The sequence below is a fragment of the Clarias gariepinus genome, chromosome 17, assembly GCF_024256425.1.
Source record: "Clarias gariepinus isolate MV-2021 ecotype Netherlands chromosome 17, CGAR_prim_01v2, whole genome shotgun sequence".
Classification (NCBI taxonomy): domain Eukaryota; kingdom Metazoa; phylum Chordata; class Actinopteri; order Siluriformes; family Clariidae; genus Clarias; species Clarias gariepinus.
Genome location: NC_071116.1, coordinates 377,501 through 391,057, shown reverse-complemented (window position 1 = coordinate 391,057; position 13,557 = coordinate 377,501). Strand labels below are relative to the sequence as shown.

The window sequence follows — 13,557 nt, the reverse complement described above, 5'->3', positions numbered from 1 at the left end:
GGTCCTTATGAGGCAAAGACTGTTTCAGTTTCGCAATCGATCTCAGATAGAAGAAGCTGCCCTTTATCACTGTACTGATTTGTTTTTCAAAGTTCAGTAACGAGTCAACTACAACACCTAGATTCCTTACATAGGGTTGGACAGTGGCAGAGATAGACCCTAAATTAAAAGCAGATGAATTTCTAGAATTACTTAAAATCAGGGTTTTGCATTTGTTTTCATTCAGCTGTAAAAAATTAGACGCCATCCAAGATTTTATCTCCTCCAAGCAGCTATGCAGCCTATTCAAACAGGCACTGCTTTCAGTTTTTACTGGAAGATAAAACTGGGTATCGTCAGCATAACAGTGGTAGGAGATATTATATTTTTTGAAAATGGCTCCGAGGGGAAGCATTTACAGAAAAAAGAGAAGGGGGCCTAAAATAGACCCTTGGGGCACACCACATGACAGAGGAGCCGACGAAGATGTGAACTTCCCAATGCACACCGAGAATAATCTCTCTTTGAGATATGAGGCCAACCACTGAAGAGCATTACCCTAAATTCCAACCAAGTTTTCTAAAAGATGCAGCAGAATACTATGATCAATTGTATCAAATGCCGCACTTAAATCTAATAAAACAAGAACCGCATGAGAGCCCGAATCAAGGACTTGCAAGAGATCATTTGTAACTTTCAACAGCGCACTTTCTGTGCTGTGCAAAGGTCTAAAACCGGACTGGAAAGTATCCAGAATATTGCAGGTACTAATGTAGGAATCCAGCTGACTATGGACCACCAATTTTAGAGATAAACGGCAATTTTGAAATAGGTCTAAAATTACTGAGGACAGATGGATTCAGATTAGATTTCTTTAGCAGAGGATGAACCACAGCATGTTTGAAACTCACTGGAACAACTCCATTTACTGTACCAAGGAATTATTAATGATAGCTGTTACGGCTGGACTCAGTGCTACAAACACTTCCTTAAAAAGACGAGTAGGAATGACATCAGACTCACAGCTGGATGTTTTAACTTTACCAACGAGCTCAACGAGCTGTTCAGAGGAAACAGTATGGCGTCAGATTTATGTCAAAAGTCATGAGCGCGTAAGACATGCTCACGAGCACATTATGTTATTTCACACGCGCAAAAATGAACCTTCAGCTAGCATGATAAAAGTACTTGCGCACAAATTCAACAACCGGGAGGTGTACAGGCAGCTGCGCGCGAGCGCCTGGCATACTCTCATAGGTTAACTCTGCTCGCGCAGTGGAATCCTGCTCGCGCGCAGTGGAATCCTGCTCGCGCGCAGTGGAATCCTGCTCGCGCGCAGCGGGCTTCTGCTTGCGGAGCGTTGTTTTGCTCGCGCAGTGGATTTCTGCTCGCTCAGATGATTTCTGCTCGCTCGAGTCTAGATGACTTTTGAAAATTTGGGGGCGGAAACCACGGAGGGCACTGACTCTCTTATGATTGGTCACATTCATCGTAATCACACCCACAGGGACGTCCTTGTACCTTGATTGACAGCTTTCATTACAGGAAGGCACGGAGTTGGGTTAAGTTACCACCGAAGAAGAGTGGGAATTAATTTTCTAATATACATAAACTGTCTATCCACGTATAAAATGCTGCGCAGATCATAGTTAAATCAATTACCATATTTTTTCACTTGTCCCTTATTGTATTTTTGTGTGGATCCAGCTCATCTTGCCGTTTATAGATGTAAGAGAAAATGGCGGCATCTATAAACGGCAAGATGAGCTGGATCCACACAAAAATACAATAAGGGACAAGGTGTTAGCCTGCAAAATCAAATGCATTAAATCAGCGTCAGTAAGAATAGCACTTTTACATGTGAAAACAATTATGTTATGATTTAGTTAGCCTAATGTTAGTTGTCTAAGATGCAGTTTTTAAAGATTACAAGTTTTAAAATGAGTGTCGGGCGATCAGCATCACAAGTGTTGGCTAAGGCGTTAGCTACAGAACGAATAGGCTAGCTAGTTACGTTACTTATTGCTCAAAAATATGGTAATTGATTTAACTATGATCTGCGCAGCATTTTATACGTGGATAGACAGTTTATGTATATTAGAAAATTAATTCCCACTCTTCTTCGGTGGTAACTTAACCCAACTCCGTGCCTTCCTGTAATGAGAGCTGTCAATCAAGGTACAAGGATGTCCCTGTGGGTGTGATTACGATGAAAGTGACCAATCATAAGAGAGTCAGTGCCCTCCTTGGTTTCCGCCCCCAAATTGTCAAAAGTCATCTAGACTCGAGCGAGCAGAAATCATCTGAGCGAGGAGAAATCCACTGCGCGAGCAAAACAGCGTTCCGCGAGCAGAAGCCCGCTGCGCGCGAGCAGGATTCCACTGCGCGAGCAGAGTTAACCTATGAGAGTATGCCAGGCGCTCGCGCGCAGCTGCCTGTACACCTCCCGGTTGTTGAATTTGTGCGTGAGTACTTTTATCATGCTAGCTGAAGGTTCATTTTTGCGCGTGTGAAATAACATAATGTGCTCGTGAGCATGTCTTACGCGCTCATGACTTCTGACATAAATCTGACGCCATAAAACAGGGTGAAAAGAAGTTAACCTATCTGTTGGTGAACTGCATAATGGGAAATCAAACGTTGTTGGCTTAATAGAAGCCTTGATATCCAGTACCTTGTTTACTAAGAAATTTTGAAAATCCTCACAGGTTTGCTCAGATGGATCAGGAAATTGGGTAGGTTGGGGATTTAGCAACCGATCAATAGTCTTAAACAGCATTTTTGGCCGATTAGCGTTAGACATTGCGACTTTGACATTAAGTATAGGCAAAGAAAGTGTAATTCAAATGCTGATGCTCTGTCAAGGATGTCCAGCCAAGAAGTCACAAAAGCCCCTCAGTCTTGCCCATGGTGGACCTCATCAGAGCAGCAAGAACAGGACAGTGAAACCAAATGTGGGATGCAGGAAGAGGATGATAGTAAGCAACATGATAGGACTGTAACAACCAAAGGTGAGCTTATGGAGGAGGATAACAAGCTTGAAGATCAATTTAAGGGAGCTGGAACTGATGCACTTCCCGCAATGACAAAGCTGGAGATTAGGAGACACCAGAAAAAGGATCCTGTTGTTGGGGCAGTCCTAGACTACAAAACATTCAACCAGAAGCCAAGACGAGATGAGTGGTTGAACACTGGAAAACACACACTGCTTCTCCTAAAAGAGTGGAGGAGGTTAGTGGTCAGAGTTGGAATTCTGTACAGACAAGTTAGAGATGCTCAGAGAAGGTCCATTGCTCAGCTTATCTTGCTAAAAAAAACTACGACCTTTGGCTAAAACAAGTCTTCGTGATGACTCTGGCCATTTGGATTTTAAGCCCACCCTAAGTCTATTCCGGGAGCGTTTCTTTTGGCCAAAAATGTGTGGTGAAATAAAGTCCTGGTGTAAGCAGTGTGAAAAAATGTTGTCTGAGGAAAAACTCCCACAGCTGGAAATAGGGCTTCGATGGTGAGCATTTACACTCGCGCCCCTATGGAACTCATCTGTATGGATTTCCTTGTCCTGGAAAAGTCCAAGGGGGGAATAGACAATGTTCTGGTGGTCACCGACCATTTCTCACAATTTGCCGAGGCCTACCCCACAAGAGACCACTGTGGCAAAGGTGCTGTGGAGGATTTTTTTCTGTCGCCCTTGCTTTCCAGCTAGACTTCATGCAGACCAGGGTCGCAATTTTGAGAGTGCAGTGGTGAAGTGGTTGTGCAAGCTGGATGGAATTACAAAGACACATACCAGCCCGTACTACAGGGCAATGGGATGACTGAGAGATTTAATAGAACTCTCTTGAACATTTTGGGCACTCTTGATCCTGATCAAAAACCTTGGTGGCATAAATATGTTGATGCGCTGACGCATGCTTACAATTGTACACAGCATGACTCAACTAGTTTCTCCCCATACTTCTTGATGTATGGCAGACACCCCAGACTTCTTGCTGATCACATCTTTGGTTTGGCAACTACAAAAGATCCTTGTGAATACAGTCAATATGTCCAGACCCTGCGGGAGTGCTTGACCTATGCTTATGATCAAGCAGATAGGATGCCGAGGCATGCTAAAAATCTACAGAAAAGGCATTATGATCAAAGTCAAGAGTGATGTGTTTCAGACGGGTGATCGAGTGATGGTGAAACTGTGTTATGTTGAGGGGAAGCAGAAGCTGACAGATAGGTGGGAACCATGTCCAGATGTAGTGGTTAAGAAACAGCCAGGAATTCCAGTGTATGTTGTTCGTCCTGAAGACGGTGACAGGGAAAGAGTGGTTCACCGCAATCTTCTGTCCCAGTGTATGTTTTTCCCAATAGAACGGTCCCATCCAACTCAGGAAGAGTCTGACACTGAGGAAATGTGTGAAAGCAGGTCAAGTGTTTCTGAGGCAGAACAGGTGGATTTGGAGGCAGCGGAGGAGAGGGAAAGTAGTGCTGTAACACAGACTACGTGCATGGATTCATCTAATGCTGTGGAGGTAGGAAAAAATGATTTGGACCAGTTGCAGGAGACACTGAGTGAAAAGGAGATGCACGAAAATAAGACACTGTCAAAAGCCTCCAAACCTAAAGCGCCAGAACGGAGGTATCCTGGGCGGGAAAGAAAGCCTCCAAATAGACTCTGCTTGGAGATGTATGCACCCCAAAGTGAAAGTGACAAGGAGAAGATAGAGAGAGGAAAGAAAGTGTGGGAAAAGGCTAAAGTAAAGAAGGGAAAGCTCTGCCTTAGCAACACACAAACATGCACACCCCGCACCTACAGTTAAACGAAAATCTTAAGGTTTTAAGCTGACTTTCTTTTTTGTCTTAGGGGTTTATGTATTTGGTGAATGACTGGGACGCCATCAGCCAAAGAGGGGGTGGATGTAGGGAAGATGTAATATTGGCTTCCACACACTAGAGGGAGCTGTGTTTATCTTGTGTAGGTAAATGTGTGATGGGGCCCCTTCTCTAAATTGTTGAGCTTGTTGTTTAGCCCCAGTTGTTTTGTTCTTATGAGAAGATTGCCTGTTTGTCAACTGAGGCCTGATGTTGGAAAAAGCAACTAAATAAAGAGAGAGAGCCGCCCTGCTGTCGATCCAGCCATCGTCGTGTCCTCCCTTCTTAACACACCTAACACAACGCAGAGACTCGTTTGGGAGCACATAAAGAGGGTTACATACAGGGGTGTAGATTTAGGGTGGACAGAGGGGATGTGTCCCCACCAACATCCTCCAACCATTGAAATGTCCCCACCAGGGGCGGACTGGCCATCGGGAGCACCGGGACATTTCCCGGTGGCCTGCCGGTCGTTCTGGCCTGCCGGCTGCCGCTGTGCAGACGATCAGCCTGGCATGTGATAGGCTGGTGTATAACTACGAATTAATTGACGGATCTCTCAATCTACGAATCAGGCAATGGAGGGGAAGATTAGAAGATCAGGAGGGAAAATTACACTCCCACATCACATGACCCAACGTCAGCGACACTCTGACTAAATCGTTCAAAAAAAATGGAGCGTAAGCGCAAAGGAGGAGCAGAGAGTCAGCGTATAAAAAAAGGAAAAAAGCCCTGGCCGCAGACGCAGCAAGCTGCTGCAAAATCCCAGCCATGTTCGCCAGTAAGGGAACAGGTCGGTCAAGATTACATTTACATTATATTTATAATAATTTGGCAGACGAACCAGTTTCATCCAAATCACTTAGATCATCACTATCGATAAAACTAAACCAACAAACGAGCAACAATATGTAAGTGCTGCTGTGCTGTGTCAAGTCTCGTTTCGTCTGAAAAGGTGACGAAGGAAGCAGCAGTAGCACTAGTGCTGTAAATGCTCCTGCTGTTGAGCTAGAGGTGGTGGACAGTTCAGCGTGTGAGTCAGAGCAGGGACCTTCAGGTAAAGTTAAAGATAAGCAAAACTAAACATGCAGGCAGCAGGCTATACTTTTTAAACAACATGTGCTTTTTATGATTTATAAGATCAGTAGTAGGACTGTGATTTTGGGGACATACAACTGATGGCTGCACAATTATAAATACAGATTATTGAACACGCTTATTTCATATTGCAGAGCAACTACATGTGCAGAGTGAGAGAGAGAAGGATTCAGGGAAAGATTAAGGAGACAGTGAAAGCCTTTATATCTCTTTTGATTATTTTGCCTGTCCACAGTCTAAGGATTTAGATTTTTTTTTAAGTATCACCCAATTCAAACGCCTACTGGTGTACTAGTAGTGCTAATTACTTACTGTTTACTCTTACTGGTCTGTTCCACATAATGCCATAATTGAGTAAACATTGTTATCTGTTACTTACGCTGTCATAGGTTTTGTTAAGTTTATTTGTGTTTGTGTTTCTGATGCATTTGATATACTAGAGTTGAGCACTGAAAATACATAAAATGTAAATATTTCAACATGTGAATGTGTCTCTTATTATCTCTTTTAAAAAATTTGTCATTGGTTTGGTAGTATAAATGGTGTATTCCTAGTGAGTTGTTAAGGGCTATTTTTTAATTCATTTATATTGCATCTGGTAGTCTACCTGTTACAATAATAGAGTTAGCCTACAAGTTTATCAGTCCAGTAGATTACATAAATAGGGTGGTGGTGACTGCAGCAGCAGAGGTGGCCTGGGAGTGGAGTCAAATTCCCGGCCTGAATTATTGTCCCAGTCCGCCACTGGTCCCCACCCATAATTTAATCCACTTAAAAAAAAAATTGTGCTGTCAAAATTAACCTAGACACGCAGAAAGGGGTAAATCACGTTCTGTCCGTGAGTCCTCCCGCCCCCAAAACACATATGAACATTTTGATTGGCTTTGCCTTCCCCTGCTATCATGTAAGAGGCTATGAAAACAAAAACAGAAGCTGGACATAAGGAGCTTTTTTTCCAAAAAAAGAGTAAGTCACTTCAAGTTCGCTAGTGAATCCATCAAAGTCCATCAAAGTAACAACAACAGTTAACGTTAATGCTAGTGTTTTTTTGTTGTTGTTGTTTTTTACCGCTTTGACGCACATTCATTCTAGCAGGACAGGCTATAGCCTGTGAATATGGACTTAAAACTAACAGCAGATTAAACAGCTAAATGTTAAAGTATAAATATCATCCCTGTCAGTTCTCCTAATCTAATGAGGACTATTTGTCAGAAATCAGTCTTGTGGAGGAAATTGATGTGGTACATACTAATATTGCCATGGCTAGAATTTAGTTGACAGTTCACCAGTAGACAATCCACTTCACACAAATAGTTTTTAAAATGCATTCATTCACTGACTTGGCAAACATTAATGATTTGATTCGAGATTTGCACACTCAGACTCAGAAAAGACCTGGAAGACATTCTTCTGACAGGAGAGGTGGATGATATTGTTGATCAGTATCCAGAACTTAACAGGGAGACTCTAAAGGTTCAGCTAGACATGTTCAAGTCCAAATACAGTTTCAAATCTAGAACCGAAGTGGCTACTATCATGAGAGGAATGCCAGTGGAGGCGAGGGGTCTATTTGATCACATTAAAACCTTTGTCAAGCTGCTTTTAGTTACCCCGGTGTCATCAGCTGAAGCTAAAAGGAGTTTCAGTACTCTCAGGAGACTAAAAACCTGGCTCTGTTAACGGGATGTTGGGTGGGGCAGGTAATGGGGGGGGGGGGGAGGGCGGCTGTAGTCATAGGTCCCCACCAATGTCCAGAGCAAATCTACGCCCTTGGTTACACACACACACACACACACACACACACACACACACACACACACAAACTCTCTATCATTTATTGTTTCAATGCCCATTTGTTAGGTGATTTTGCTCTGATGTCCACAGCTGGGTGTCAGTCCATTTCTCTAATATTCCTTCTTTTAATTATAATATTCTTTCCTCTGTGTATAATCCTGACTCCAGTGTTAATTCTGTAATAATTCTGGGTAAACACCACATTCCTCGCTGTAAGTGCCAACATTCCCTCCTTCACCATGTTTATGTGTCACTTTATCAAATCCTTCCAGTCCTTAAACTGATCAGATTGATAGAAGGTCTAGAAAATGATGAACACACATTCCTAAATCCTGCTCTTTAAGTGTCTCCTGTTCCATCTCTCTCTGGACTCTGAGGGTTATTCCTCTCTAGATTTACTCCAGTAGTTCTGCTCTAGATCTTGTCTTATCTGTTTTAAGCTCCCTGTCTCACCTGTAAACTATTGTACAAAATCAATAAAAGGAAAAAAATACTGCGGAAATAAAAAAAAAGCTAACAAACAAACAAACAAACAAACAAATAGATAAATAGATAAATAAACTATTGTTTTCCCCGAGCTTCATCATCAACACGGAACTTTAGAGACGGCGCGCGGTTTCCGTCAGGACCGAACACAGCGGCGGACAAACCGGAAGTACAGAAAGCGCGAGACTAGTGCGCACTGAGGTAAAAGCGCTGCCTGTTTATCCGCTCAGTTACAGTTTTATTGTAATATTTATGTTTATAGTTCGTAGAAGATTACACACATTAGTGTCTGTGTGGTTAACACGAACTCTGTGTGTTAGCTTAGCTTCAGTGTGTGTGTGTGTGTGTGTGTGGCGGTGGGAGTTATTAACGCGCGCGTCCTGGGGGTATTATTATTGTTATTATTATTATTGTTGTTGTTGTTGTTATTATTATGTTATAACACCGAGTTCTATAGTGCTGTCTCCTCGTGCCCCTATACATTTATAATAAATACAAACATGTATTTGGAGATAAAACGGATAACGTTTGGCTTCTTTAGTTTTAAAACATTTCATGTGGTTTTACTGTTTCGTTATTATATCAGTATTTATTTAATATACAAATAAAAAAATTAATAATATAAATAATTCTATCTGCAGAGATGAGTTCACAGGAACTCTGAGGAGTGAAGTGATTCTCACACACACACACACACCTCATCTAAAGAGAGAGAGAGTGTGTGTGTGTGTGTGAGTGGATCTTTCAGTCTATGTTTTTGTGTAAATGTGCAGATGAGCGGCGACTCGGACGGGAATAAGGAGTTCCATGAGCAGCTCCGTCTGCAGGAACTGTACGGTCAGAGACGAGCCGATGGAGACGATCCGTACACGTACGTGGACCCTGAGGACGGAACCGTCTACGACTGGGACCACGACAAGAAGGCCTGGTTTCCAAAGGTCTTACATTTTTAACATTGTTTAACATCTTTCATAAAGACGTTTTTTCACTCTGTAATTGTTTTTATTCATATTCACCATTTTTATCATTTTTTGTTCACTCTAAATGTAGATGTATTTATTTATGTATTCTTTAGGGTGAGGCGTGTGTAAGACAGGGTTTAAAAAGCTGAATTCTCTCTGTGTGTGTGTGTGTGTGTGTGTGTGTGTGTGTGCGCGCACACAGATAACGGAGGACTTCATCGCTGCGTATCAGGCGAATTATGGCTTCAGTGAGGATGGAGCCTCGGCAGTGACAGGAGAAGCTCAGCCTGAGAAACCTGAGGAGCAGAAAGAGGAGAAGGAGAAGAAGGAGAAAGAGGAGACACAGGAGGAGGAGGTGACGGAGTCAGGAACCACCACAGAGGAGAAGAAGAAAGGAGAGAAGAGGAAAGCCGAGCCGGGTGTGTATATACACCAGGGGTGTGTCAGGATACGAGCATTACATTACATTACATATTCATACACTACATCATTTATTTGTTCATTTGATTGATTATTTTATTTTATTTTTATTGTAATTTTATTAAAGAAATAGGTCACCAGAATAAAATTTATTTATAACACTTTCATTTCACACACACACTTTGTGTTTAGAACTTGGACATGTAAATACTCTCTCTTATCTGATTGGCCGGCTGTACTGCATATGAAATAAGACTCCACCCCTTTAGGAAAATGTAAATAAGTTTGTGAAGGTTGTGAGTGACCCGCCCCTCTGTTCCCCCTCTGTTCCCCCATGTGCAGGTTGGTTCGACATCGAGAAGGAGAAAAACACAAATGTTTATGTGTCAGGTAAATGTGTGTGTGTGTGTGTGTATAAATATTTTACAGTTTGCCCTGTATTCACCTAGAAAGATGCTTTATTAGTGTGTGTGTGTGTGTGTGTGTGTGTGTGTGTGTGTGTCAGGTCTCCCTCCTGATATCACCCCTGATGAGTTTGTGGAGTTGATGTCTAAGTGTGGAATAATAATGCGAGACCCGATAACAGAGGAGTATAAAATAAAATTATATAAAGACGGTGAGGGGAATCAGAAAGGAGACGGACTCTGCTGTTACCTGAAGGTAAGTGACTGAAACACACACACACACACACACACACACACACACACACACACGTGTAATACACACTGACCCTGTACCCACCTGTGTGTGTGTGTGTAGAGAGAGTCCGTGGCGCTGGCCGAGCGTTTGCTGGACGAGTACGAGGTGCGCGGTTACCGGCTGCACGTGGAAGCCGCGCGCTTTGAGCTGAAAGGCCAGTACGACGCCAGCAAGAAGAGAAAGAAGAACAAGGAGTATCGCAAAAAACTGCAGCAGCAGCAAAAGTAATGTTTTATTCACTGATGTTGACGACTTGGCTCTCGGTTCCCACTCGGGTCTGATCTGTGTGCTGGTGTGTGCTGGTGTGTGCTGGTGTGTGCAGGCAGCTCGACTGGAGACCTGAGAAGCAAGGAGATGCGCGCAGGAGAAACGAGCGGGTGGTGATCATCCAGAACATGTTCCACCCATCTGACTTTGAGGTAGAACTCTAACATGGCTACACACACATACACACACATACACACTAGTGCTGCACGATTAATGATATCGCAATCGCGATGTCAGCCTATGCGATTATATTAAATAAACAAATGCGTTCGCGGACGTAACAAGACATTCATTCTAAGAGCTGCATGGCCATTTCTTATGTCAAAAATAAAAAATAACCAGTCAGACTCGTGTAGCGCGCGTGCTGGTGGCCACGTGACTTTCCGCAGCGCAGTGTGGAGACGGAAGAAAATGGATACAGAAGAGACCGACGCTGAACTTGTGCCCAGAAAAAATGCAAGCTCTGTTATTTGGCGATATTTTGGTTTCAGGATATCGGACACTAAGCAGAAAGAGGAACTGCGCAAAATTGGCAAAACTAAAGTCGCTACATCAGGTGATTTATATCAGCACCTGAAGCAACACAGAAAAGTATGATAAATGCATGGCGGTAAAAGCCAAGAGTAGTAAAAAGACCAAACAAAGCACAACCCAGTGTGAGCAGAACAAAACAACACATTATTACAGATGTGTTTGTAAGTCTCAGTAAGTGACGTAGCGACGTTCAACTTGAAATAACTGCAGTGAAATTCTTTTTAACTCCTTTGGTCAAGCAGGACGACCGAGACATATATTAGCCTAACCGCGCACAATGAGTTTGAACTGAAAAGCCGTTGCCTGCAAACATCGTATTTCCCTGACGATCACACCGCAGAGAACACACTGTAGCCGCGGGTTTGAGAGAGGCACTGGCTGCATGGGACCCCGGTAAGGATGGTTTGGTCGCAGTCGCAACAGACAACGGCACGAACATCGCCAAAGCGGGGGCGCGGGGGGTGTTAATCACTGGACTAGGTTACAGTGCTTCGGGCATAGACTTTATTTGGCCATCGGTGAGTTAAATTAATTTAATCTTTTCATATTTAAAGCTACTTAACCGTATGTTAGAGAGGACAGCTATTAACAGATTTATTTAAGAATAAATGGAAATACAGTGTATGAGAGTGTATGACTCTAAAATTAATATGTTTAAAGGACACTTTTCTTTCCTTTAATCTCTTCTTCATCATTAGATTAAAAATGGTGAGTGATTTAATAAGAATACCACTAAAGTATATGTTACATCCTCCTTAAATGTCCCTGTTTTGGGACAAAGTGTAAAAAAAAAATTATAATAATTAAATGGGTATTTGTTTTATTTATCTGTACTTTTTACTTTTTAAGTTTTTAAGTTAATTTAATGTAATTTAATTCAATAATGTAAAGATGTTACTGTTATTTAAATTTGTACAATTTTGTTTTAATTAGAAAACATTGTTCATTTGTTCATAGTTGCTAGATTGCACTGTACACTATATCTCAGTTGAGAAATTTAAATTTCTGCATTATTAGTAATGTGGGTGGATTTTCCTTGATAACAAGCAAGTTGAGTCATACCACTTGTTTATCGTATCGCAATCGTAAATCGCAATTTTGACCTTAATAATCGCAATATGACATTTTTCCCAAATCGTGCAGCCCTAATACACACACACACTCTCTCTACAGCCAGTCTGTAATGAATCAGATCAGTGACTCACACATGATGTAACAGCCCTCGGCCTCCAGGGGGCACTGTGGGATAGCTCTGTGTGTGTTTGGGATGCTCTGCGATGTTGTGTGACCTGTCCGTCCTCAGGAGGATCCTCTGGTGTTAAACGAGTACCGAGACGATCTGCGCTCGGAGTGTGAGAAGTTCGGGGAGGTGAAGAAGGTCATCATATTCGATGTGAGTGTCGATACTGCTGCACCTGCTGAGTGTTGTTTATGATAAAGCACCCTGTTCATAGGAGGTGTGTGTGTGTGTGTGTGTGTGTGTGTATCAGAGACACCCTGACGGCGTGGCCTCTGTGGCATTTAAGAACCCGGAGGAGGCAGACATGTGTGTGTCTACACTGAACGCGCGGTGGTTTGGAGGGAGACAGCTTGCAGCTAAACTGTGGGACGGAGTCACTGACTACCAGGTAACACACACACACACACACACACACACACACACACAAACACACACACACAAAGGTAAAATTAATCTGGGGCGCTTGTCAGTAATTAGCATCCTCTTGGTATATTAAGACTGCTTTCACTAATGTGTGTGTGTGTGTGTGTGTGTGTGTGTGTGTGTGTGTGTCTCTCAGGTGGAGGAGACGGTGAGGGAGCGGGAGGAGAGGTTAAAAGGTTGGTCAGCTTTTCTGGGAGATGAAAAAACACGACAGAAAGAAGAAGGAGAAGGAGCGACAGAAGAGCGTCAGCTGGTAGAGGAGACGGAGAGACAAGAGGAGACGGAGAGACAAGAGGAGACGGAGAAAAGAGGGGAGGGGGAGGAGGTGGAGTCCACTGACAGCAGCCTGGCCGGCAGCGATGATGAGTCTTAAGTGTGTGTGTGTGTGTGTGTGTGTGTGTGATGTACAGTGTAATTTGCTGGTGTTAGTTAGAATTTTCACCTCGTGTGTAAACAGTCTGTTTTATAATGGAAATAAAGTCAGTGTGTGTGTTTTTCCTTTCAGCGTTTGGCTTTTTTTTAATTAAATCTTATGTTTCTGTGTTTCTCTTTTCTAATCGTATTCAGAGCTTCTTTTCTGGTAAATGTTTCACATAGAAAAACTTGTATGGTCTTTTGAAATTAAATGTAATTTACTACCTTTAAGAGAGAGAAATAAAAATAGATATATAAATTTTCTGTTCTTCAAAAAGATCACATCTAATCTCTCTTTAATAATCAGGTCTCACACACACACACACCGCTCACCTGAGCAGACATCAAAGGGGTGATGACATCACTGTCAAAAGTTGCTGG

At 42.6% G+C, this 13,557-nt stretch overlaps 1 protein-coding gene across 1 annotated transcript; it reads left to right on the top strand.

Annotated features, from left to right (window-relative positions):
- The first annotated feature begins 8,348 nt into the window (after positions 1-8,348).
- Positions 8,349-13,266, top strand: htatsf1 (HIV-1 Tat specific factor 1). Its single transcript, XM_053515728.1, has 10 exons — positions 8,349-8,418; positions 8,991-9,155; positions 9,382-9,598; positions 9,942-9,989; positions 10,105-10,259; positions 10,359-10,522; positions 10,621-10,717; positions 12,403-12,492; positions 12,590-12,727; positions 12,899-13,266. The coding sequence occupies exons 2-10, from the start codon at positions 8,991-8,993 to the stop codon at positions 13,133-13,135; spliced, it is 1,311 nt and encodes a 436-aa protein (XP_053371703.1). The 5' UTR covers positions 8,349-8,418; the 3' UTR covers positions 13,136-13,266.
- The last annotated feature ends 291 nt before the right edge of the window (positions 13,267-13,557 follow it).